This window comes from Chenopodium album, chromosome 10 (genome assembly GCF_948465745.1).
Source record: "Chenopodium album chromosome 10, dcCheAlbu1.1, whole genome shotgun sequence".
Lineage (NCBI taxonomy): Eukaryota > Viridiplantae > Streptophyta > Magnoliopsida > Caryophyllales > Amaranthaceae > Chenopodium > Chenopodium album.
In genome coordinates this window covers 62,989,807-63,017,206 of record NC_137843.1, presented here as the reverse complement: position 1 = coordinate 63,017,206, position 27,400 = coordinate 62,989,807, and the positions used below count along the sequence as shown (strand labels likewise).

Below are 27,400 nucleotides of genomic sequence, written 5' to 3'. Positions count from 1 at the left end.
TCAATACTCACCCTGGTTAGATGATATAATTCACCTATTTCTTATGTTTGTCACTATTTTGATAATATCTTATTAATTGTTTTCCTGTAAATAGTAAAGGAGTTGCATTGCTCATTAGTAAGCTAGTTGCTCGTCGTTACATGTGGAAAAGTATGGTTTTCTAATTTTGTTTTTTTTGTGTTGCTCAATAGTGATTTTATGACTAATGAAAGCTAAATGTCCGTAGGACTTTCCTCATACAACACAAATTGTGTAGTTACGGGGAAAAATAATACCAGTAACATCCAATTGGTCAATTACCAATTTTACCATTATTTCACTCAAAAAACTCTTATCATCATGCGTTGTGCACGCATCTATTGGTTCACTTTTCGCCTATTTTTATCACACGATGTTGTTGAAATAGAATTTATGAGTGTTTTTCTATCTTGTGCTAGCTGATACAAAACTCCTATATCTCGTTTAGAGATGTTTGCCATAGTGTATATCAATGGATTGCATAGAAATGGTAAAAGAGTTGCATTGCTCACAAGGTTAGGCCAGTTGCGTGGGAGAGCATAGTTTACTAGTTTTAGTTTGGTTTTGACATTTAATTTTCTTTTGATTAATTGATGACTTTACAACTAATAAATGCTAGTTGCCCGTGGGAAAAATATTGAAACTACCACATCTTCCTTGGAAAGTGTGGTCACAAAATAATTCAACCACCAATTGCCCAATCACCCTACTTTGGACTCACTAAACTTTGAGAACTCTTCAATTTCCACTAATTACATTACATTACACTTTCAATTTTTATTTTTATAATTTTAATTTATATGTTTATTTTTGAGAGATAAGCAAAGAGTAAAAGGAAATTGTACTCAACAAACATGGAAACATAACTTAAATTCATTCATTTATCAATAATTAATTAATTACCATATCATAATCATATCAACAAGCAATTTTTCCTCACATTACTTCTCAAACCCAAAATTCAATCCCACATTAAGTGAAATTACTTACAAAAAATTTCACATACCTATTCAAATTTTTCTTTAAAAAAAAGCTTTAAAAAAAAAAAAAAAAAAAAACTTACTAATTAATTTTATAAAGATCCAAAAATGTTGACAAACCCATCAAAAGAAACACCATTAGTACCATCACCACCATGACCACAACCCATTTTAATCATAGCCTTAATCTCGTCATCACCAACCTCTAATCCAGCCAATTTCAAATAATCCTTCAAATCATTAACCCCTAATATTCCATCACCATCTTTATCCATTACTTTGAACATCTCTTCCATCACCCCGCCGTCACCGTAGCTTTTCTCCACCTTCTTCCCTTTCTCTCTCCTCTCCTTCAAAATCTTCTCAAACTCGTCGTATTGTACGTACCCGTCTTTGTTTGCGTCGGCTACTGAAATCATTGCTTTAATCATTTCTTCGTCGTCGCCGCTGCCGGAGAATGAGGAGTAAAATGATCGGAGGTCTTCGCCGGAGATTTTACCGTCGTGGTCGAAGTCTAGGACGTCGAATGCTCGCCGGAATCCTGACGTGGGTTCGTCGGGAAAACTCGCCGGAGTTAGGGTAGTTCCGGTAGGACACATTGTTTTTGTCTTAGAAATAGGGAGGGTTTTTCAAAAGTTTGTTTTTTTGCCAGAGAAAATTGAGAGGAGTGTAAGGACTAATGAGTTTAGCGGTATTTATAGAGGTTTTTAGCCTCTCTCCTTGATTTAAGACTTTTTCTTTTCTTTTTTTTTTTAAAATAAACATTATTTAAGACTTAAGAGTATTAATAAACAATACTAGTAGTACTTCATTTGTCCTTAAAATGATCAGATGATCCTCTAGTCTTTTAATTTGTCTCATTAGCAAAAGTGTGAAAAAAGGAAGAATTTAAAGGATATGATGGAGTATAGAGTATCTCTTATGGTCTTATGGAGTATCAAAGTAGTATAGTGAGCCGCCCGATCTTGTTTAATTACCTATATTTCAAATAGTAATAATAAAAATTTATGAAATGGACTGAACAATTCATATAAAAAATAAAGTTTAGTCCACTTACAAACCTAAAATTGTAGGAGTAACTTTTATGTTTTTCTACTATAAAATTTGCGTCTCTCTTTTATAATTTTTTACTGTACAATAGGGTTTCATCTTAAATTAACCTTTCACATTACCTATTTATTGGTACAAAGGGGTGATACAACATACAAAACACTCCATATCATAACGTAATCACCATTGTCATTATTGCTGCTCCTAGTTTGTTTCCATTTTACTACCCTGTAATAATAATTCTTAATCAAAGCTTACCAAACATACATGTATAATGTTGTTCATATTCCATATAACTTTGACTTACTTTATAAATCTAATCTAATTATTACACATACGGAGTATCTTTTATGTGATTTTATCATAAATTCTCGAATTAATATCCGCATTAAAATTAAATTTTGTCAACTAAATTCATACTTTCCTAATAGTAAGCATATATTTGACTCAAGCATATATTTGAATACTTGGGAAACGGTTTTTCATTTAGAATTATAAGTGAGAAAACGTATGTCGTGATGTCATGTGATGAGTCGAGTCAAATTACGGACGAAAATGAATTTAGGCGTAGCCTTGAAACGTGTTGAATTGTTTGTCTTTACTAGTTTTTGGGAGTTGTACTTTGGCTGTTTCTAAAGATTTTTGTGGTTCATACTTCATTTTTCTTAAAAAAAAAAAAAAAAAAAAGCGTAGAATGGCAGTCTTATATCGGAATTATTCGATTGTGCAACGGCACCAAAAAGTTGTGGAGCTGGAATTTTCAAATGAATTATGCTTATAATAATTGATTCCCCACCTTCTTTTCATTTTTGCTTCTTATGTCATTTGTGGTTAGATTTGTAAAGCATGCAATTGTCCACACAGTTATTTTGACTTTTTTGTAACCCAACAAGAAACGTTTTGGAATACTTAAAATTAGAGGAATATGAATATGAAGTCACTAACATGTTATTAGAAACGTTTTGATTGTCCAAAACTACTTGTAACTTTTTAATTAGGAGTATATATAAGTCCTCTTATTGTAATTCATTGTATGTTTGCTAGTACAATACAGGGCAGTAGTAGTAATTACTTTATTGTATGTTAGGAGATTTTAATAATGCATAATTTGTTTGTGTTGTTAACTTGTTGTAACATCTTAAAAGGTGATATGATTGTTAACATATTACTTCGTAGTATATAACTTTGATTGCCAATGTCCCTAATCGTCTAATTTAGAGTATTTGAAAGGATGGTGATATTTAACAAAAGGATCCACTCCTCTCACCTCTCCTTTCTCTAAAAACCTTAGCCTCCATTGTTGAGTTTCGAAGGGTTTCCATCGGTTTTTATCGGTGGAAAGCCCCAATATTATTATTATTATTATTATTATTATTATTATTATTATTATTTGTGTATCTTTTTACTTTATTTTTGTTTGTTTTAGGTTTAAAATAAATCTTCCTCTTCTAGGAGGAACGTTTCTCCCTCGAAAGAAATGGCTTTTCTTCTTATTTAAGAGGATTTTACTCCTTCGAAAGAAAAGGTTTGTTTTTTTGTTTGATAGATTGTTGTAGAGTTGTTTCATGGCTATAGATTTGTATTTAAAAAAAAAAAGGATGGTGATATTTTAACAACTAGCTAAACGGATCGGAAGTAAGTGGCTCATACCATTCTTCAAAAATCAAACAAAAGAAAATTATTCATTTTTGAACAAAACCAAAGACATAGTTTTAAGTATCAAGTTTTATCTACTTTGCTACTTATCGCCTAGATCTCATTCCTAATTCCAAATTCATACCATTATACTATCAAGTGCTTACCAAAATTGATATAAAAATGTCATATAATGAATTTTAATAATGGTTTTCCTATCCCACACAAAAGTGGAAAAACCACCAAATTTATCCGTGATTCTTAGGGTCTTTTCTCATCGATTGAAATGAGCTGAATTGAATTGAACTTCTTATATCTGAACTGAACTGAACTGAATATTTTATGAGAGAATGAATTATGAGCTAAATTGAACTGAAAATAATCTAATGAGAACAAGGCATTAATTTAGGTTCGACTTTAAGAGTCGAATTACCGAATTAGCTCAATTAACTTTTCTAAAAAAAACACTTCAAAATCACTGATCACTCCTTTTAAGGCTACACTCAAAGTTTGAGGCAACCCCAGTCTAAGAGGCAAGTAGGCAACACAACACAATCCAGCTTGTTTTCAATCCATTGACTCATAAAAAATGAAATGGGCCTCATAAAACATTAGGTTAACATAACATGGGCTTGTATTATTTTAGCAAAACCCTAATTTTTTCAATATATATTCATCAACTCACATTCATCTTCCATATCGTCAACTTCTCCTGCTCTCTTTCTTCGCATTTCTGGGTTTATTAATCTTCTTCACTCCTAAATTCATCTTCAAATCAATGTTGCCTCTTTCTGGAGGAACCCTAGTATCCAATTTTCATCGATACTTGGGAAATATCCCCAGTTTTTCTTCAATTATTGAAGAAATTAAAATGAAGGGGCAGAGATTTTCATAGCAGGAGTTGAGTCATTGTGCCTTAAATTTAATGAGGTCCAATGAATTATACCTTGCCATATTCTCTCTCCTTTAATTATTTATTTTCTTAAAAAATCTAATATTAATATTTGGGGTTTTGTTTATATAATTTTAGTTGGAGGGTCCAGTGATGGTAAATAATCTTTGAGACCTGAGATTTGTCTTTCCTTGATGACAAACTTTCAAGCATGTTTTCTGAGGATTCTCTTGATTTTTTTATTTTTTTATTTTAATTTTTAAATAAATTTTTTAATTAATTTAAAAATTGAGAGGATGAATGTGCACTGGGCTCTGAAATTTCTGATGCATAATTGCAAGCCCTAGAAAAGCTTCTTCTGATCTTTTTCAATTCATTTTTATTGAATTTAATCTTAGATTATTAATTTATTGATATTCATCCGAGGGTTTATGGGTCCAAGGATGTTCTAAATACGAATCATCAGAGCTGAATTTTAATTTGATGAAATATATTTACAAACATTTAGCTGAGGATCCTAGAAATTAGAATTAATGTTAATTTGTTGATTTAATAGTTATGAAATAATTAAAAGATAGTGATTTCTCGATGATGATTACAACAGATGACGAGTCTGATTAATCCATTCTTTTAAATCGTGAGGACAAAACGAGGCATTTGTCTGAGAGAAATCCCTTTTAAGTTTATTTTCATTAAATTTAGTTAATAGCTTCAATTAATAAGCTGCAATGTGTAAATTGTTTGGACATGATGTCCTGAAGGATTAACACAGTAATGAAGATTTAAATGAGTGTTAATAAAATGAGTTATAATCGGTAAATTTGACAACAAAAAGAGGATTTCTCGATGATGATTACAACAGATGACGAGTCTGATCAATCCATTCTTTAAATCGTGAGGACAAAACGAGGCATTTGTCTGAGAGAAATACCATTTATCACTAATTTTTGTATAATTCTCACAAATAAATGAATATGGCTACAAGTTAACGTTTTGTATATGATAAAAATTGCACAACTTGGTAAATGATTTTATTATGCATTTCTAAATTTAAGAATGTATGGTAAAATTATGGGTTGATTGATGTAATTGATATACAGTAATGTCAATGACATTGTTATGGGCATATTTAGCATGACTCAAAGTAGTGTCTTGCTTCAAATAAGTCTAAGATTCTATTAAGGACTCATATGATTTTAAGTGGTCATATTATTTTATTGATATAACCACTTATTGAACATAACAAGCTATTGCAAAAAATATTTCTGTTGTGACCAGCATTATGACCAACCATACAATAGGCGCCACTAGATTGCCAGACGACGCTAAGGAGATGCAGAGAGAGTCAAGGTTGCTTTTAGAGCTTCCTAAGACAAGAAGATAATATTTCATAGAAAGAATGAGTCAAAAAGGTAATTTAAATGAATGTATATCCTAAATCGTTCTACATTCAACCCCTCTTTTTAGATTTAAGGTTCGCTTTGCGGACCGATTTAGGCAGAGGACATTGTTAGGTGGGGAAGTTTGGCTAAGGCGGCAAATCTGTTAAAAGATAACGTAGGTGTCCTAAGATGAGCTCAGCGAGAACAGAAATCTCGTGTGGAACAGAAGGGTAAAAGCTCGTTTGATTCTAATTTTCAGTACGAATATGAACCTCGAAAGCGTGGCCTAACGATCCTTTAGACCTTTTGAATTTTAAGCTAGAGGTGTTAGAAAAGTTACCGCAGGGATAACTGACTTATGGTAGCCAAGCATTCGTAGCGATGTTGCTTTTTTATCCTTCGATGTCGGCTCTTCCTATTATTTTGAAGCATAATTCACCAACTGTTGGATTGTTCACCCACCAATAGGGAACATGAGTTGGGGTTAGACCGTCGTGAGACAGGCTAGTTTTACCTTACTGATGACAGTGTTGCAATGGTAATTCAACCTAGTACGAAAGGAACCATTTGATTCACACAATTAATCATCGCACTTAGTTGAAAAGCCACTGGCGCAAAGCTACCATGTGCTGGATTATGACTAAATGTTTCTAAGTCAGAATCCGAGCTAGAAGCGACGCATGCGCCCGCCGCCCGATTGTCGTCTTACATTAGGGGCTTTGACTCCCAAGGGCACGTGTTGTAGGCTAAGCTTTTTTGGTGGAATCACCGCGAGAGCCGTCTTGAAATAAAATTCCTACCGAGTGACGGTTGAATCCTTTGCAGACGACTTAAATACAGAGCGGCGTTCCTGCCACGATCCATTAAGATTCATCCATATGTCGCTTCGATTCGTCTGACCCTCCTTCAACCATATTCTTTTGGAATACGAGGTTAGCCATGTATGTTATATGTCAAAAAATGCTATGTATGGGATGGAGGCAAGTCACAAAGCCTAAGTGTTGGGGTGTTGGATGGTGCAAGGGGCTTGTGGCATGTGCACCCAAGGCATAGGCATACAAACAGTCATTTGTGGGTTTGTGGTCTCTGCCTTAAGACAAGATGATTAAGGGTGTGTGATGGTTCCGAGCACTATTCATGCCTCCCAAGGCCCTTTAGGAACCCATGGAAGGATTAGATGCATAATCTCGTCGGGTGAAAAAATGATGTACGGAAACCAAATTTGAAGGCTATAATACATGAAACCGGAGGATTTTAGAAGGTGTCGGGACCCGGTGTTAGAAATTCACGAAATTCTACGGGATGCATCCCGGGGTCATATAATGTTGTTTGGACCCATGTACGACCATTAGTTAGCTACATAAAGCCTTGTGAAAGCGTATAGCCAATACAAGAGGCGTGTACGAAAACGGCTCAATTGGATGCTTAAAGGCAAATTGGATGGTTCCACCCACCCAATTGGACTCCTGGAGGGTATTAGGGTCTATAGGAAGCTTCTCGGACATTTTTGTTTTCGGGTAAAAAAATGTTCAAAAATTATCAAAATGGAAGGCTATATTCACGCTTTTTAGGCAATTTTAGAGATTTTTGGGACCAGATGTCGCAAGGTCTTGAGATACTAGAGGATACATCCTGGGGTCATATAATGTTGTTTTGAACCATATATGATCATTATATGGTGTCATAAATATCCGTGGCGGCCTTGAGTTAATAAATTGCTGCAAGTTGTAAAAAGGTAAATTGACCGATCAAAGACATATTGGATGGTTTTACCCACCCAAATGGACTCCTGTGGTGTATTAGTGTACGTGGAAAGCATCTCGGTAAATTATCTTTTCGGATTAAAAAAAGTGGAAAATTGTCCAAAATCAAAGGCTATACACGATTTCAGGTCAATTTTTGACATTTTTTCAAAAAATGAACTTAACGTGTGGGGTAACTCTTGTTGTCATATAAGGTGGTTTGAAACTATAAGACACCTATAAAGATGTCTATAAATACCAATAATGAGTTTTGTTTCCATTTTGATGATGGGGAAATTTTGAAATATAATGATGTCATGTATAGTGATGTGATGTCATAATATAATGTGATTAAAGTACAATGATGTCATATGACCATAATAGTGATGTGACTTGACAATAGTGATGGAAAAAAATGTAACTATGTGTAATCACACTACTATTACCATCATTCCCGATCAAAAACAACCAAACCTTGAAAAAAGTGCAATAAGGGTAATATGTTATGTACCAAAGTGTTAAAAACACACCCCCCATCATTCCCAACCTTATCCCCATCTCTTGAGAGTGGGTAATTTTCCCCAATTTTTCAATTACCGCCCTTTTCTCGTTTTTTTTTTCCATTTTTTGGGCCCACTTTTAATTTTTTTTTTTAAAAATTAAAAGTGTTAAAATGTAGATTAATACCCATTATTTGGATTCTACCAATAACAAAGGGGGTGTTTATTATCACATTTTTACAAGTTTTGAGCTATTTTTGACTTTTTTTCACCCGGAAATTAAATAAAAATTGCAGAAATGTTTACCATGGTCCCTAATACCCTCCCAGTCCAATTTGCCTTTAAACAACGAATTTACCAATTTACAACTTGCACCGATTTCATTAACTCAAACGTACCACGAACATTTATGACAACATACAATGATCTTTTACGGTCCCAAACAGCATAATATGACCCCAAGATGTATCACCTAAAATCTCATTAGATGTATCCCCTAAAATCTCATTTATTTTTGACACCGTGCCCCAAAACCTTCGAAATTAATTTCTAAAAAAGCATAAAGATTAGCATTCAATTTTGGAATTTTTTGACTTTTTTTCGAACGGAAATAAAAATTTCCAAAATTTTTACCATGGTACCTAATACCCCCCCGGAAATCCAATTGGGTGGGAGGAACCATCCAATTTGCCTTAAAACGACCAATTAACTGGTTTACAACTTGCACCGATTTCATCAACTCAAGCCTACCACGAACATTTATGACAACAAAAAATGGTTATACATAGTTCCAAATGACATTATATGACCCCGAGATGTATTCACTAGAATTTCAAAACTTTTAGACATCGGCTCCGAAGACTAAAAATTTCTCAAAAAGCGAGGATATTCGCCTTCAATTTTTGAATTTTTTTAATTTTTTTTCGCCCGGAAAGAAAAATTGCCGAAATATTTACCATGTTCCATAATACCCTCCCGGAGTTCAATTGGGTAGGTGGAACCATCCAATTTGCCTTTAAACGACCAATTTACCGATTTACAACTTGCAGCGATTTCATTAATTAAAGCCTACCACGAACATTTATGACAACATATAATGATCATATATGATTCCAAACTGCATTATATGACCCCGAGATGTATCCCCTTTAATCTTAAGGCTTATCGACAATGAGCACTGAAACCCCCAAAATTTTTCAAAAAACGTGGATATTAGGCTTCAATTTTGGAATTTTTTTACTTATTTTCATCCTGAAATAAAAATTGACGAAATATTTACTATGGTCGCTAATACCCTCCGAGAGTCCCATTAGGTGGGTGGAACCATCCAATTTGCCTTTAAACGACAAATGTACCGATTTATAACTTGCACCGATATCATTAACTCAAGCATACCACGAACATTTATGACAACATATAATAATCATATATGGTTTCCAAACGACATTATATGACACCAAGATGTATTCACTGTTCAAGACTTTTCGAGAGCGAATTCTAAAACCTTCAAAATTTCGAAAAATGCGTGGATATTAGTCTTCAATTTTGGAAATTTTTTGACTTTTTGAGCTCGGAAAAAAAATTGGCAAAATGTTTACCATGGCCCCTAATACCCTCCGGGAGTCCAATTGGCTGGATAGATACATTCGATTTGACTTTAAACGGCCAATTTACCGGTTTACAACTTTCACCGATTTCATTAACTCAAGCCTACCTTGAACATTTATGACAACATATAATTATCATATATGGATCCAAACGGATTTATATGACCCCGATATGCAACCCCTAAAATCACAAGGATTTTCGATATCGGGTCTCGAAACCTCCAAAATTTCTCAAAAAACGTGGATATTAGCCTTAAATTTTGGAAATTTTTTGAAATTATTTTTCACTTGTTAATAAAAATTGCAGAAATGTTTACCATGGTCCCTAATACGATCCAGGAGTCTAATTAGATAGGTGGAACCATCCAATTTTCCTTTAATTGGCGAATTTACCGTTTACAACTTGCACAGATTTCATTAACTCAAGCCTACCACAAACATTTATGACAACATATAATGATCATTTATGGTTTAAAACAGTTTATATGAGCCCGAGATTTATCCCCTAAAATCTCAAAGCTTTTCAACACCAGGCTCCGAAACCTAAAAAAATTCTCAAAACGCGTGGATATTAGCCTTCAATTTTGGAATTTTTTCCACCGAAAATAAAAATTGCTGAAATGATTACCATGGTCCCTAATATCCTCCGCTAGTCAAATTGGGTAGGTGGAACCACCAATTTCCCTCTAAACGGCCAATTTATCGGTTTACAACTTGCACCGATTTTATTTAGGTAAGCCTACCACGAACATTAATGATAATAAATGGTTCCAAACGACATTATATGACCTCGATATATATTCCCTAAAATCTCAAGTCTTTTCTACACCGGGTTTCGAAACCTCCAAAATTTCTCAAAAAAGTGGATATTAGGCTTCAATTTTAGAATTTTTTTCCTTTTTTCTCCCGTAAATAAAAATTTTCCTTTAAACGGCGAATTTACCGGTTTACAACTTGCACCGATTTCTTTAACTCCAGCCTACCACGAATATTTATGACAACATATAATGACCATATATGTATATGGTTCCTAACGTCATTATTTGACCCCGAGATGTATTCCCTAAAATCTCAAACATTTTCAACACCAAACCCCAAAACCTCCAAAATTTCACAAAAAGCGTGGATATTAGTCTTCAATTTTGGAATTTTTTGACTATTTTTTCGCACGCAAATTCAAATTGCAGAAATGTTTACCATGGTCCGTAATACCCTCCGAAAGTCCAATTGGGTGGGTGTAACCATCCAATTTGCCTTTAAACAGCGAATTTACCGATTTACAACTTGCACCAATTTCATTAACTCAAGCCTACCACGAACATTTATGAAAACATATAATGATCATTTATGGTGCATTATATGACTACGAGATGTATCCTTTAAAATCTCATTTCTTTTCCACACCGAGCCCCGAAACCTTCGATATTTATTAAAAAGCATGGATATTAGCCTTCAATTTTGGAATTTTTGACTTTTTTTTACACGGAAATAAAAATTGCCGAAATGTTTATTGTGGTCCCTAATACCCATCGATAGTCCAATTGGATGGGTGGAACCATCCAATTTTCCTTTAAACGGCCTATTTACCTGTTTATAACTTGCACCGATTTCATAAACTCAAGCCTACCACGAATATTTATGACAATAATGATCATATATGGTTCCAAACGACATCATATGACCCCGAGATTTATTCCCTAGAATTTCAAGACTTCAGTTTTGAAAAATTTTGATTTTTTTTCCCCCGAAAATAAAAATTGACGAAATGTTTACCATGGTCCCTAATACCCTCCGGGAGTCCAATTGGGTTGGTGGAACCATCCAATTTGTCTTTAAACGACCAATAATTTACCGATTTATAAGTTGCACCGATTTCATTAATTCAAGCATACCACGAACATTTATGACAACAAATAATGATGATAAACTGTTCTAAACGGCATATATGATCCCCGAGATGTATCCCATAGAATTTGCCTTTAAACGATCTATTTACCTGTTTATAATTTGCACCGATTTCATTAACTCAAGCCTATCACGAATATTTATGACAACAAATAATGATCATATATGGTTCCAAACGGCATTAAATAACCCCGAGATGTATGATCTAAAATTTCAAGATTTTTCGACACCGGGCCCTGAATCCTCCAAAATTTCTCAAAAGCGTGGATATTAGCCTTCAATTTTGAAATTTTTGACTTTTTTCGCTCGGAAATAAAAGTTGCCTAAATGTTTATCATGGTCCCTAATACCATCCGGGAGTCCCATTAGGTGGGTGGAACCATCCAATTTGCCTTTAAAACGACCAACATATCGGTTTACAACTTGCACCGATTTCATTAACTCAAGCCTACCACGAACATTTATGACAACAATTAATGATCATATATGGTTCCAAATAACATTATATGACCCCGAGATGTATCCCCTAGAATTTAAATATTTTTCGACACCGGGCCCCGAAACCTCCAAAATTTCTCAAAAAGCGTGGATATTAGTCTTCAATTTTGGATTTTTTGACTTTTTTCGCCCGGAAATAAAAATTGCCGAAATGTTTACCATGGTCCCTACTACCCTCCGGGAGTCCAATTGGGTTGGTGGAACCATCCAGTTTGCCTTTAAACGTCCAATTTAATTACCGGTTTACAACTTGCACGGATTTCATTAACTCAAGCCTACTACGAACACTTATGACAACATATAATGATCATATATGGTCCCAAACGGCATTATATGACCCCAAGATGTATACCCTAAAATATTAATACTTTTCTACACCGGGCCCTATAACCTCCAAAATTTTTCAAAAAGCGTGGATATTAGACTTCAATTTTGAAATTTTTTGATTTTTTTTTCGCCCGAAAATAAAAATTGACGAAATGTTTACCATGGTCCCTAATACCCTCCGGGAGTCCAATTGGGTTGGTGGAACCATCCAATTTGTCTTTAAACGACTAATTTACCGGTTTACAACTTGCACCGATTTCATTAACTCAAGTCTACCACGAACATTTATGACAACAATTAATGATCATATATGGTTCCAAACAGCATTATACGACCACGAGATGCATATCCCCTAGAATTTCAAGATATTTCGACACCGGCCTCCGAAACCTCCAAAATTTCTCAAAAAGCGTGGATATTAGCCTTCAATTTTGGAATTTATTGACTTTTTTTCCCTCGGAAATTAAAATTTTCCGAAATGCTTACCATGGTCCCTAATACCCTCTGGAGTCCAATTGGGTGGGTGGAACCATCCAATTTTCCTTTTAACGATCTATTTACCTGTTTATAACTTGCACGAATTTCATTAACTCAAGCCTATCTACCACGAATATTTATGACAACAAATAATGATCATATATGGTTCCAAACGACATTAAATAACCCCGAGATGTATGATCTAAAATTTCAAGATTTTTCGACACCGGGCCCTAAATCCTCCAAAATTTCTCAAAAGCGTGGATATAAGCCTTCAATTTTGAAATTTTTGACTTTTTTCGCCAGGAAATAAAAGTTGCCTAAATGTTTATCATGGTCCCTAATACCGCACGGGAGTCCCATTAGGTGGGCGGAACCATCCAATTTGCCTTTAAAACGACCAACATATCGGTTTACAACTTGCACCGATTTCATTAACTCAAGCCTACCACGAACATTTATGACAACAATTAATGATCATATATGGTTCCAAACAACATTATATGACCCCGAGATGTATCCCCTAGAATTTAAAGATTTTTCGACACCGGGCCCCGAAACCTCCAAAATTTCTCAAAAAGCGTGGATATTAGTCTTCAATTTTGGAATTTTTTGACTTTTTTTCGCCCGGAAATAAAAATTGCCGAAATGTTTACCATGGTCCCTTATACCCTCCAGGAGTCCAATTGGGTTGGTGGAACCATCCAATTTGCCTTTAAACGTCCAATTTAATTACCGGTTTACAACTTGCACGGATTTCATTAACTCAAGCCTACTACGAACACTTATGACAACATATAATGATCATATATGGTCCCAAACGACATTATATGACCTCAAGATGTATACCCTAAAATATTAATACTTTTCTACACCGGGCCCCAAAACCTCCAAAAATTTTCAAAAAAGCGTGGATATTAGACTTCAATTTTGAAAATTTTTGATTTTTTTTCGCCCGAAAATAAAAATTGACGAAATGTTTACCATGGTCCCTAATACCCTCCGGGAGTCCAATTGGGTTGGTGGAACCATCCAATTTGTCTTTAAACGACTAATTTACCGGATTACAACTTGCACCGATTTCATTAACTCAAGGCTACCACGAACATTTATGACAACAATTAATGATCATATATGGTTCCAAACAGCATTATATGACCCCGAGATGTATCCCCTAGAATTTCAAGATATTTCGACACCGGCCCCCGAAACCTCCAAAATTTATCAAAAAGCGTGGATATTAGTCTTTAATTTTGGATTTTTTGAATTTTTTTCGCCCGGAAATAAAAATTGCTGAAATGTTTACCCATGATCCCTAATAACCTCGGGGAATCCAATTGGGTTGGTGGAACCATCCAATTTGCCTTTAAACGTCCAATTTAATTACCGGTTTACAACTTGCACGAATTTTACAACTCAAGCCTACTACGAACACTTATGACAACATATAATGATCATATATGGTTCCAAACGGCATTATATGACCCCAAGATGTTTACCCTAAAGTATTAATACTTTTCTACAACGAGCCCCAAAACCTCCAAAATTTTTCATAAAGTGAGTATATTAGGCTTCAATTTTTAATATTTTGACTTTTTTTCGCCTGAAAATAAAAATTGACGAAATGTTTACCATGGTCCCTAATACCCTCTAGGATTCTAATTGGGTGGGTGGAACCATCCAATTTGTCTTTAAACGACCAATTTACCGGTTTACAACTTGCACCGATTTCATTAATTCAAGCATACCACGAACATTTATAACAACAAATAATGATCATAAACTGTTCTAAACGGCATATATGACCTCCGAGATGTATCCCATAGAAGTTCAAGACTTTTCGACATCGGGCTCCGAAACCTTCAAAATTTCTCAAAAAGCGTGGATATTAGCCTTTAATTTTGGAATTTTTTGACTTTTTTTCACCCGAAAATTAAATTTGCCGAAATGCCAACCATGGTCCATAATAGCCTCTGGGAGTCCAATAGGGTGTGTTGAACCATTCAATTTGGTTTTAAACGACCAATTTACTGGTTTACAACTTGCACCGATTTATCGGTGTACAACGTTCAATTTAGTTAATTTGCACCGAATCCGGCTTGAACCGAAATTGACCCAAACACGTTTTAACCTGAATTTAACCTGATTTGTTACTAAACTGACTTAAATTCAACGCTACCCGTTCCTAACCTGACCTGAATTTAACCCAACCTGTTACAAACCCGACCTGAAATCGACCCGACTTGTTATTGATCTGACCCAAATTCAAACCGACTTGTTATTGACCCGAACCGAATTTTACCATAACTATTACTTACCCAACCCATAAATTCAACCCGATCTGTTACGAACCCGACTCGAAATTAACACGACTTGTTATTGATCTGACCTAAATTCAACCCAAATTGTTCCTGACCCGATTTCGAATCGCCTGAAATGCAATTTAGACCACCTTATTATTTTTTATTAAAGCATTTTGTCTTGGGGGACCAAGTCGCGCGGTCCAGGCCAGCAAAAGAAAGGAGCATCATCCTCAAATTTAAGAGTTAAATATAGTATATAGTTCCCTAGTATATTGCCATATATATTATAGTCAAAGGAAATAATTAGCTTGATAAAAATGATAATTATCTATTTATAATTAGTTGAATCCGAATATGACTTGACTTGGAAATGACACGACCTGATTGTAACCTACAAATTATTGACTTGAACATAACCCGACTTGAATCCGAGAATGACCCGACTTGAATCCGAGAATGACCCGACTTGAAAATGACCTAACCTGATTATAATCCGCAAATTATTGACTTGAACCGAACCCGAATTTAACCCGAGAATGACCCGAATTGAAAATGACCCGACCTGATTATAATCCACAAATTATTGACTTGAATCGAACCCGACTCAAACCCGAGAGTGACCCGACCTGATTCTAACCCGTAAATTATTGACTTGAACCGAACCCAACTCGAACCCGAGAATTACCTTAACCTGTTTTAGCCCGTGAAAACCCGAATTAAACCCGACCTATTGTTCACCCGACCCGAATAAAACCCGACCTGTTATTAACTCGGTTTAAACCTGACCTAAACCCGACAAGAAATATGACCCAACGTGACCCGACTCAAATTATGGAATTAATCCGAATTGACCTGACCCAAATTGACCCAACCCGCTCTTACCCGACCCAAATCCGACCCTTTTACCCAAATTGACAACTCTTTTATAAGTGTTTAAAGCTAATTAATCGTAAAGGAAAATGTTAAACATACTCTTAGAAAATATTAAGATTAGAAAAAACACTAAATTGACAAATCTATGCATTTTGTTGAATTTTAGCACGAATTTCTACATTTATTATACTTCGTTTGTAATATGTACGAAGTATATATTACTCCGAATTAGTGTATTACACATATAATGGCAAAAGTCAAAAGTGAAGAAAAAAAAGAAGAATTACAGTAATTGTTTTAAACTTTTGTGATGTAGGAAATTCTGCACATAAGTTGGCAAAGAAAAATCAAACACTATGTATTGCTATTTCATAATAATAATGACCTTTTTTTTTTTTTAAGAAATAATGAGCCCACAATACCTAGGACAGTGTAAATTTGCGCTAAACTTGAGAAGAAGCCTCATCAAAACTGTATTCAGGTGGTGAGATGGGTAAACAAGTAATCTCAGCTAACTTAAACTATGATTAGCGAACTGGATTCGAGAAAAAAATGACAAGAAAATATACAAGAAACCCAGCAATAAGAATTCCCCCATATATAAATGTTTGAGATGTCTGGATAGGGGCTTTGTATTCAATATTGCAGCATTTCATCTTCTCGCGCTCGCTGGCCAGGATACTATCAACGTACCTGCATCAGATTGGTCTCAGAGATGTAAGGAAAAACGATGGATAGAAGGGCTGGACCATGATACATCACAAAAGTATTCATGCGAAACATCATTTTAGAATATTTGGAAGGATAACTCACTGCTGCGTGAACATTGATGATTGCAGAATTTCTGTACTATTGAAATGTGCTTCTTGTAACCGATGGTCATACAGTAGGGACGACAAATCGACAAGCTGTTCCTCGAGGACCTGTCATCAAGTTATCATCTGAGATTACTACTTTAACATACATAACCATAATCATAAAACTAGCTATTTATAGAGCTTGAGGACTTACGTCCAAATATTTCTCCAGTCTTTCAACTAATTCATGTGGAAATGGTTCTGGAAGATGGGTGGTCTTTTTGTAGAATTTCTCCACCCAAAGTTCAGTAGTTGACTTGTTCTTTTTTCCCTTTACTGGTTCTCCAAGAGGAGTCTTCAGGTAATCCCCAGCAAAAGCTTGAACAGCCTGCAGGAAAAGTAAGGATGTAACGAGTTCCATCCACATTGGAAAGTAATAGATTATTACTCATCCGTATGGAAGATCAAATCACCAAAATGCAGATTAAATCACCTGTGATGTATCCCTGATCCTCCGGAGTGCAGAATCAACATGAGCATATATTGTGTTCCTCTGCAAATCGCGAGTAAAAATGAGCTCATATAAGTTACTTATCCAGAATACTACTAAACTTAGACATCAGTAAACACTACCACGATAATCAAACATTACTACTGTAATTTTCTATAATCAATTTTTCTGTTATGTTAATACTTCGTCATTACTTGTGCAACATCATGAAGCATTTGACTGATTCTCGAAGTATTGGAAAATGGTCCAAAAGGATGACAACCAACTGCCCAAAGCCAATTTAACACTGGCCTTTCATGTACATGAGAAGCCCTTTCAAAAGGTGCACTTAGCCCACCAACAGCTGAAGCAAGGCCTGCCAATATATGACGCTGTGCTTGTGATGGAAGAGCATGCCTCCTTTCCGTTTCAGAAACATAGCTGTTGGAAGAAGCAAATCAAATAAGCAAGGTTAAGAATGGTAAAAACAGTCAGGGGAGAGCTACATGGAAAGTCAAATTTCCAAACTGAAAAGTGAAAACTCAACCCCAAAAAATGCATGCAAGTGTGAATAACAGCAAGATGAAGAGGGAGGGAAACAAAATAAAAATTTGACAAGATCAGATGCCATCCACAGAGTTTAGAGAGATGATGCAACAAAATTAGAATGTAGCATTACAAGGTTATTCTCCATCTCTATACAAGAAGGGAGTGAGAATGTGAGATACAGCATATATAAATAGTGATTTTTACATCACGAGGGTAATTATGTTCTGTCTTATCCCTCTCATTGGTGATGCAGCAACAACAATGCTGTTGATCTGTCGCATATTTTCAACGTACAGAGTTAAGACCATCATTTTTTGCACCAATCAATATTCTACTGAAATTTTTTATAAGCTTTCACCATCCCAACGTTAAGGACAATTACTTGTTCAGAAACTGAAGAACTTGACTACTGGCTTTTTAAATAATTATATCAAATTTTGGGGCATGGTATTGACTGTATTGAGTGGCAAAAGGTGTTGTAGAACTCAAGTAAAAGAATAGAGTAGTATACTAATCAGAGATTAAAAAAAATAAAAATTGAGCAATTAAATAGCTAGAATTGAAAATTTCGTGGCATACCCATCAGCCATCACAAATCTCACTCCAACACCACTGACTGAAATGAAATTTGTTAAGGTTTTACACCATTAATTATTTATACGTTTGTTCCAACCATCAATCCACTTTTCTAGATTCATTGATATTGAATCAATCACATTAAGCATTTTTAACAATGTACGAAGTATAACAGAGTCCAAACTAATTAAAAAGCAAAGCAAGTTCCTCAATAATTTAGTTGACTCACCTTAGAGGTATATTTGCACTTTGATGCTCAAGTACAATGACAACATCCTTGCTTGTCCAAACCAAGCTTTCATCTTCCATCATAAGGTGAGGATCGACATCAGCTAATGAGAGCACAAAACTGGTAAAGGAGGTTAGTAGACTTAATATCTGAAATGATTGCCAACAGTTTTCACACAAATACCAACTAAAAATCAGGGATCTAGCTTAAGATTTGACAGATATGTTTACATAGAGAACCATTCTGCCTTTTTTTTCATGGGATACTGCTGAACATTATTTTCTTGTCCCAAATGAACAGATGATCAGAGGGAAATTAATTAGCATGAAAAGATCAACATTTTTACATCTATAGTCTAAACTTATAGTAATCAGAACTATTTACACACGGTCATCGATACCATGTTTTGTACTTACATTGGTATGACTCTGGTCCCATAGGTCCTGTATAAATTCCCCTCTTTCTTTATAGTCTTCTTTCTCTTTTGGGCGCTGAACTTGCTGCTGTAAGTAGCCCAAAGAGGTTTGTGCTTCAAAATGGAATCACTTGAATCAGCTGATTCATCCATGAAACTCTGAAAATGTTGCACTGCAGTTATGAGAATCAAGAAGCTAAATGGCAAATGAATATATTCAAAGATCACAAGTCCTTTCAGGAAATACCATATATCATGCAGTACAGATACTAGCACCTATAAGCGCTAACGTCCCACAAGAAAAAAAAGTTTCAAAATGAGCAGATAATTGACATTAGAGATCCTATTCTCAAGACATGAAAGTCTGTATAGGTTTGTCAAAATAACGAGTTAGGCTTATTGCCTAAGAGGCAACTAAATGAAGCAAACTGTTCATAGTGCCCTAATTTGATAAAACTTGCTCATGTTTAGTTACTCTGTAATAGTGCTCATTAAGGGTTGAGTCAGGACATTTTCCCCCTATTAGTTGCCGAAATAGTTAGGGGGAAAAAAGTTACCTCAAATATTTGCAAAATAGAATAACAAAATGGTATGCATACCACAAAAAAAGATATCACAGCCAAAATTGAATTATGCAGGGCCAAGGCTACAAGAAAAAAGAATAGAATTCTCATAGGTAACACAATAGAATTATAGGATTGGGCAAACCTGGCGAAGGAAAAATTTGTTTGAAAGAGATGGATCAGCCACGTCTAATATACCGCCAGCAAGGACATCAGCTGACCTTTCCATTTCCTGCAGATGATAATTTAATGTTATAAAACCACATATGTGATGATACCACTGAGCAAGATGCATGAAACTAGCACAGGAGCTCCAATGAGAAGATTGAGAACAACAAATAGAAGTAGTGGTTGCAAGTTGTAACAAAACATCTGCACAGAGCAACCCTTCGGGGCTTCATGATGTTTCTTCTAAAAATATAGAGAATTGAAGATAGAAAAGCAGACCTCTTTAAGAATAGCACCATCAACATATGTTTTTGTTTGGACATGAAAACGTCCATCAGTTTTTGTTTCATGGACTGAATGTCCCCGCATTGCTTTGGAGACAGCAACGGCCAACTTCTCATGCTGATGTAATGGATATGTACCCCCAACAATCACCACTTCTTGATCTTGATGGACCATTTTCTTGACCTGAAAAAATACAATTTAGAGCACTGAGATTTAACATTTTCCTGAATGAATTTACTAGTCAATTATGTAGAGCCTATGAGCAACTACAAACACTCTCAATTTGCTGCTTGGTTTGTACAGTCCAATATCTCCTTTCTTTAGACTGATAGGGTAAAAAAAATCCTCTGCAATAATATTGGAATTTGCCCAACATCAACAGAAGTGATGAACAACAGCTCAAGCTCTGCATTTTTGTTCAATGAACCTTATTTTGTTTTAGTCAATAATACTTGACTCAAAAAAGCGACCTTAAAAATCTAGCTGCTAACACACACACACACACACCAAAAAAAAAAAAAAAAAAAAAAAAAGAGAGGTTCAAAGAAGCAAGCTTTTTATAATTTCTCATAAAACTTATTTAGATATCACACATTCAGAAGTTCAAACGAAAGGAAGCATTTATAGTTTCTCATAAAGCTCATCAGATATAACACAGAGAGAAACAGAAGGCATCATTTACAACAATGGACCCAAAAACAAAACACTACTGATCAAACTCCTGCCTAAACAGCAAGTAGAAAACTTACCTCTTCTTTAATTGCTTCAACATCAATACTGTAGTTATGGCCTTTAGTCATGATGTTGTAACGATTATGATTCTGTAGGACAATGATAGGTATCAGCAACCTTCTCGTCATATCAACAGATTCAAACCTACATGAACGGAAGAAAAAACCAACAATATACATCAACAACAAACAACAACAAAGCCTAAGTCCCAAAACGATTTGGAGAAAAACCAACAATATACACGCATTAAAAAAAAAAAAAAAAAAAAAAAAAAAAAAAAAAAAAAAGCAACCTAATAAGAATTAAAAACAAGTCAGAGTAGAGGTCAAAGTGTCAAACAAAGCAAATGCCACAAAAAATTTATTACACTTACTACCACCAAGTACCCCAAATTGGAGCTTATAGCAAAAAATTAAAAGGCTGCTAAACAGAAGGAATATTGTGGTCACACAAACTATGCAATATTTTTGTCATAAACTACATAGAACAACAATCTGCTATGGATTCTGTCGCTGATCTGTTTATTAAGACCAATAGGAAATTCTTATACGTAGTAAATGATAATACCAGACTAATATCCAAAACATACCTAACATCTGGAGCTAGAACATGCTCAACTGTGGTTGTAATTAGTGCTCCAAGTTGACCAACAAATACATCATGGCTTAAATGAACAGCAGCAGCACTTAACTCCTGCAAAAACATGTTACGTATGCGTGGGAGTGTTCTTGAACTGATGCTTCCTTCCTCAGTTTCAATCTTGCCATATGTGCAAGGACCTGCTGACAAGTCAATGACAGCGAATCTGCAAAAATATGTAGAGCATAAATCTCCAGCTAACAAGTTAGACTTGAGGTCTTATGAGACTGCCTAGTGCCCTACACACAATAAGGGAGAGAAAATTATTTCCTTTGTCCCAGCATAGGAAATACCTGCTTGAGCTCAGCCAAACTTGAGATGCTCCTCCTCCATTATAACGATATCGATATATGTAATCCCCTTCTTGCTTCTTCATATCATCTTCTGAAAGTTGTGTAATTCTACTATACACTAAATCATCAAGATTAATATCCTGATTCCTAGGATCCATTCTGACCTGTTTAAATTACTAAAACCATTTGTCAGATGAGAGAATAAATACAATATATTCACTAGAAACTGTCAATATAATATATCAGTGATGAAAAGGAGGCTTGGAGTAAAACAGTGCACTAGCATAGTCGTATGTATTAGTCAGGAAAGGGAATGTGTAACGATACACCTACATATTGTAACTGTTCATGAATAATATACTAGTGGTCAGGAGGTGAGGTAAAAACCATTCTCATCTCTCTACCTCTAATAACTTGAGTCATAAATGACTCTAATAATACGGCGTTGGTATTAAATTATACTTAGATGGTATCATATAAATACCAACAAGGAGTTATAAGATTTATAACGATACCGACAAAACATTTTAGCATTCGTGGTATTACATCATGATAATACCATCTAAAGTAAAATTTAATACCAACGCATGTTATTAGAGTCATTCATGACTCAAATTATTATAGATAGAGAATCTCTCCAGTCAAATTATCAAAAGAACTCATTATGTTACATCATAATCAATTTCAGAACTAATATTTTCTAAAAATGTTCAACAATGCCATGTATTACTATGCAAATTACTAGATATTACGATACCTTGTCAAAATTCAGAACAAATATTGCAGTTGGCACTGGTCGGTCAATCTCTGGTGCAGTATATCCCGCACTCTCAACACCAAATATGTAGGAATACAGCTGCTCAAAAATAGGCTCCACAGCTGTTGCTTCCACATCATATGCCGGCACTTCTTTCCCAAATTCAGTCTATGATTGATAAATCACCAAAAGACATGTCAAACCAATAAACTTCATAAAACATAAAAGCAACACTTTAAATTTACATAATAAAAATTGTTTTTTTTTTTCAACAAGGTATAATAAGGTTCAATTTCATTATGCTGAGCCATTGAGTGCCCCAATGGTTTTATAAAATCTCTAAAGGTATTCAATGAAGTAGAAGAAAGTTTTATCGCAATGTGTCAAGTTCCTTCTCCTAGATTACTTTCAATGAAATAATGGTCTTTTATGCAGATCTACAGACATTCATGTAAAATTGACATAAAATAAATTCCCAAATTGATCTCCTTTTGAAAAATACTCTTCTTGTTTATTTTTGCTGCCATAATCCACAACAATGATTTTAACATTAGAAAGCAATCCATTAAACATAAACTAGATATTTCACATTTTTCATGACTAAAACCATGGATTACACTCAAAATACGGAAGAAGTGATACGTTTGATATACTTAATAAATATTTAATCAGCTTGTCATTAAGTCATATTTTCACTCTTATGGTCCCTCACTAAATTACTACCCAGTAAAATAAGGGGAAAAAGGCAGAAAGGACCAGACTATTAGGTTATTTAAAAGAGAGGGAGAGGGTGAGAAGCAACAGAGATTTCATCCTCATCACCTCTCTAGCTGTTCCAGCAGGAACCATAGCCTCCTTTAACACCTTCTCGAGAGATACTAGTTCTACTTCTCCAGCCTGCAACACAGTAAAATACACACGTTCTCAGCTACATGATATCTATTAAGTAAGAAGCAAGCAATTCACACATTTCCAAAAAAAAAAAGAAAGAAATAAAAGAAGAGCCATGTGTATAAATCTGGACGCTAACCTCTATAAAGTATATTCTAATTTTGCAAATATTATCTTATTGTGAAATAGGGACACGTCACATAGACACATATCATACAGAAGATCCTAGTTAAGCAGTCTAGAATCTCAGACTTATCAGAAAGCAATAAATGACACCAAAAGAGCCATATACATCAGCAGTCCTTACAGGTAAGACATTGTAGACAAGATGATGTTCAATATCCAGAGGCTCTCCAGTCTCCAAGCAGGAGGGTCGATGAGTTGGAAAGCCTATTTTTAGGAACTCTTGCAATTTGTGCAAGTCCAGTGAGTACCTATAGCCTCCATCACTATTGAACCCAACAAGAACTATGTTCACTTCGAGTGGGACTTGGAATGGAACCTGCATAGCATTCAATTTCAAGTGATTAATTTTAATTTGAGCAGAAGAATTAACAATGGTTCACTTTCAAATGCAAAATTTCCAATGTAAGGGCAGCAGAAAGCACTAGAAAAAAAATGAGATGTATAAAGTAGCACAGAAACAGTGACAAAAACATAAAAATTAAAATAACAAACAGTTAGCCAGTAATCTAGTATACATTTCTCAGATTTTTGAAGCAAAATATACATTTATAGGAGTATACATAAAAAAAAAAAGTAAATAACACTTAAAGGTCAGTCATATTGTTTAGAAAAGTCATTCATAATGAAAGCGTCACTTAAGGCTCCATCTATTAGCAATGCATCACATAGCTAGAAAGGTTAAAGTCTATTATAGTGGCGAGCAAAGCTTTCAACAGAACCTACAAGCCTTTGACTGATGAGAGAGAAAGCAGTTTGAAGTCAGCAGCTCTTGGGTTTTAAAGGCTGCTGAGGTTTTTACAGCAAAGCTTTGCTAGCAGAGTAAGACAACAGTGAAAGAGAGAAAATGAGTTTGAGGAGAGAAAAGGAGATTGCACTGTAGACAGACTGGTCTACTGGTCTTTTTCTTATCTTAGTCATTACCCTTTTTATCCTATTTAAACTTGAACACATAAAAGGCTTTGCCCACAACTCTTGAGAGCAATCTTTTTCAGACAGTTCATAACTTCATAAGTTTCAACTAAATTAAAGTACAGGTTATCATAGTTGTGATGTAGTAAAAAAGAATTTCTTTCTTTACATCGTATTTTATATTTGGAAACGAAAGAAAGAGAGGTAGTAAAAAAAATTCTTTCTTTACACAGTATTTTATTAATTTCTTTTGACAACCAAATAAATTTGTTATATTGGAAGTATAATAGTATATGAGCACTTATCCCCTCAGGTATATAATAAAGGACATCAGCAACAATCAAAGAAGAAAACATAAGAATACTGAAGATATGTATTTGCAAGTTTAGCAACATAAAGCATGCATATCACCGCATGGCCTTATCTGTGTAAAAGCAAAACACATAGCTTGTACTCAAGCTGGAAAACTAAACCAAGGGGGACAGAGGCACTGGTATTTGGCAAAACAAATTGTAGTACATAGTCGAGGGGAAATTTTCTTAGCCAAACTACAGAAAAGATGGAACGAAAGAGTAGCAAACACACTGTTTGCGCCACTTGACAGCACAAAGGGAGCCACCAAACTAAGCCTGAAAGCCTTGAACGCGTCATCTCAACATGTGATGACAGGACAAACCAATGCGTATCTAAGTATATGGCAAAAATTGTGACTAAACAAGAACAGGAACCTCATTTACAGATTGGAGGAAGGCATAAATATACAATGATATAGTTTTGCTTCAGTTGACAAGATCTCAGTATTTGGATAAACATAAAAATTGAAAAGTAACTAATTAAAACAAATTTCTTACTGTATCAGCCATTGTGTTGCTATTCATTACTCTTTTTTGGCCAAGGATTATAGCAAAAACAGTCTCTCGATATTCATTGGGGTAAAACTAACAGCAGACCCCTACCTAGCTACCCCCACAATTACCACACCTTAAGTTACTTGGACTCTTCATAACACTCTAAGTACCTATGTCGAACCCTCAACACCATGACATGGGTATGACACTTGGACACTTAAATTTTGGAATTTTTTTCATAAAATAGCCAAGTTGGACGCTTGGACACATACCCGTGTTAGACATGAGTAACCGAGCCTAAGTAACTTACACCTTAGAAAAAAGCTTTGCAAGAGACCATCCAATCGATTGCATCCTATCTTAAGGCAAATACTAATCAGTTTAAAGAACATATAATATAATCACCAATTCGTTCAAATTTTACTCAGGTCTATATCAATTTCCATAGTTCCTACTAAATGTGTTTGTTGCCTCAAAACATGTCAAAGACTAGAATTTTGTTGCCTTTTCTTCTAAAGAGAGCACACACTACTATATTTATGAGCCAAACTTCAAAAAAGTTTAATAGTCTTGGACATGATATAATTAATTATACCAAAACAGCAGAAAAACAATTGATCAGTATAATCACAATTCTTCCCGGCGCAGTTTTTCATTATCAGAATTCAAGACAATACCCATCCTTTAAATCAAGCAGAAAGATCACCAATATGAGCTCAATATAATTAATTATCGAATAGGTCACTACCAAAAGGAACAATCTTTCATACCAAAATACAACCTAATTGTGAATTATTACTAAATAATTCTTCATCCACCAAAAATTTGACATTCCACAACATCAAATTAATTCAATCAAAGTAGCAACAAATCTCTAAATCCAAAACTCAAAATGCAATCAAACCCAAATCAAATAAAACTAGAGCCAAAATCAGAATAAATCAATAAACTAGAAGGATAAACCCTAGAAAAATGACCTCAGCGCGGGAGTGAAGCATACGACGAACATCAGATCGAACAGTATCTTTGACATCGTGGAAAGCGCCATGGTGCCAGTGAGGGCTTCCAGGGTCTCTTTTGAAGGCTTTGTGCGCAGACTCCATTGATGGAAGCTCCGCCATTAACAGAATCAATAGTATCACCATTGTTAAACAGTTTCTTGATAATTTCATCTTCCATGGAAATTGAATTGGAATCATCAATCTAATTCGCAATTTAAGGTTGTTGCTGTAATGATTCGATTTGGGGTAGAGAAGAGAAGTAGCAACTAGCAAAGAGCTGAGAATGAACTAGTGTGGTTAATGGTCGTGGCCCGTGGGGTCGTAGACCAAAGTAGACGAACAAGATCACTGGTACATTTTACTATGGCAATTTTGATTTTTATTGCCTTCAAAAACCGACTTATTTTCTTTTACCATCTACTACCATCATATAAACAAATAAAAATTGACTTTTACCACTAATAACCTCGAATTTCGTTCATAAATCCATTAATGAGGCCTACCATGTACACGTGTCCCCATATTATTGGATAAAATTGAAAAAAAAAGGAAACCTTCGTCACCAACTGTCACCTAGCCACCAGCGGATCGACTACTAGACCCACCGCCGGACCGGTTAAGTGTCAATGGATGGCACGCTGACATTTATTAACCTTCGTCTACTTTTTAAGCCTATCAACCTAAAATCAATAATCTTTCTTATTGAGTATAAATTAGAATTAAATTAGGGGGACGATGGTTTCCAAGGGGAGATTGTTTAATTCCCTTCCAAAAAAACAAAAATATGTTTAAACATGTTTAAGCATAAAAAGATTATTTTCCTAATCATTAATTTGATTTATAAAATGTAGAATGGAGATGAAACTATAGAAGTGTTGAAAAA

General features: G+C 34.9%; 1 protein-coding gene, 4 non-coding genes and 1 pseudogene across 6 annotated transcripts; 4 read left to right on the top strand and 2 right to left on the bottom strand.

The window, feature by feature from the left end:
- Nucleotides 1–863: 863 nt before the first annotated feature.
- On the bottom strand, nt 864–1,650 carry LOC145564594 (calcium-binding protein CP1 pseudogene; annotated as a pseudogene).
- A 3,071-nt stretch (nt 1,651–4,721) lies between these two features.
- LOC145565933 (small nucleolar RNA R66) lies at nt 4,722–4,801 on the top strand. Its single transcript, XR_014095282.1, has one exon. It is a non-coding gene; the product is annotated as a small nucleolar RNA R66 (small nucleolar RNA).
- Nucleotides 4,802–4,864: 63 nt separating this feature from the next.
- On the top strand, nt 4,865–4,940 carry LOC145565957 (small nucleolar RNA snoR118). The gene has a single exon (XR_014095306.1). It is a non-coding gene; the product is annotated as a small nucleolar RNA snoR118 (small nucleolar RNA).
- Nucleotides 4,941–5,158: 218 nt separating this feature from the next.
- Nucleotides 5,159–5,245, top strand: LOC145565965 (small nucleolar RNA SNOR75). The gene has a single exon (XR_014095313.1). It is a non-coding gene; the product is annotated as a small nucleolar RNA SNOR75 (small nucleolar RNA).
- A 171-nt stretch (nt 5,246–5,416) lies between these two features.
- Nucleotides 5,417–5,502, top strand: LOC145565966 (small nucleolar RNA SNOR75). The gene has a single exon (XR_014095314.1). It is a non-coding gene; the product is annotated as a small nucleolar RNA SNOR75 (small nucleolar RNA).
- An 11,020-nt stretch (nt 5,503–16,522) lies between these two features.
- On the bottom strand, nt 16,523–26,859 carry LOC145562889 (uncharacterized). 2 transcript variants are annotated; one of them, XM_081623307.1, is made up of 16 exons: nt 26,494–26,856; nt 23,881–24,075; nt 23,505–23,579; nt 22,683–22,850; nt 21,926–22,089; nt 21,583–21,798; nt 21,011–21,137; nt 20,256–20,444; nt 19,954–20,040; nt 19,247–19,404; nt 18,831–18,950; nt 17,692–17,917; nt 17,480–17,539; nt 17,201–17,374; nt 17,003–17,112; nt 16,523–16,882 (listed from the first exon to the last, which is right to left on the bottom strand). In XM_081623307.1, exons 1-16 carry the CDS (start codon nt 26,713–26,715, stop codon nt 16,717–16,719), a joined length of 2,457 nt encoding a protein of 818 aa, XP_081479433.1. In that variant the 5' UTR covers nt 26,716–26,856; the 3' UTR covers nt 16,523–16,716. The 2 variants fall into 2 exon arrangements, with proteins under 2 accessions (XP_081479433.1, XP_081479434.1); XM_081623308.1 differs by lacking the exons at nt 16,523–16,882; nt 17,003–17,112 and having other exon boundaries at nt 17,208–17,374; nt 17,681–17,917; nt 26,494–26,859.
- Nucleotides 26,860–27,400: the final 541 nt, after the last annotated feature.

Bases quoted from the DNA above. Each gene is read 5' to 3' on its own strand.
- LOC145562889 (XM_081623307.1), bottom strand. From the start codon at position 26,715: ATGATTCCAATTCAATTTCCATGGAAGATGAAATTATCAAGAAACTGT. The intron at 21,138-21,582 runs GTATGTTTTGGA...CCGTTCATGTAG, and splicing joins GTTCTAGCTCCAGATGTTAG to GTTTGAATCTGTTGATATGA. The intron at 16,883-17,002 runs GTGAGTTATCCT...AATCTGATGCAG, and splicing joins TCATCAATGTTCACGCAGCA to GTACGTTGATAGTATCCTGG.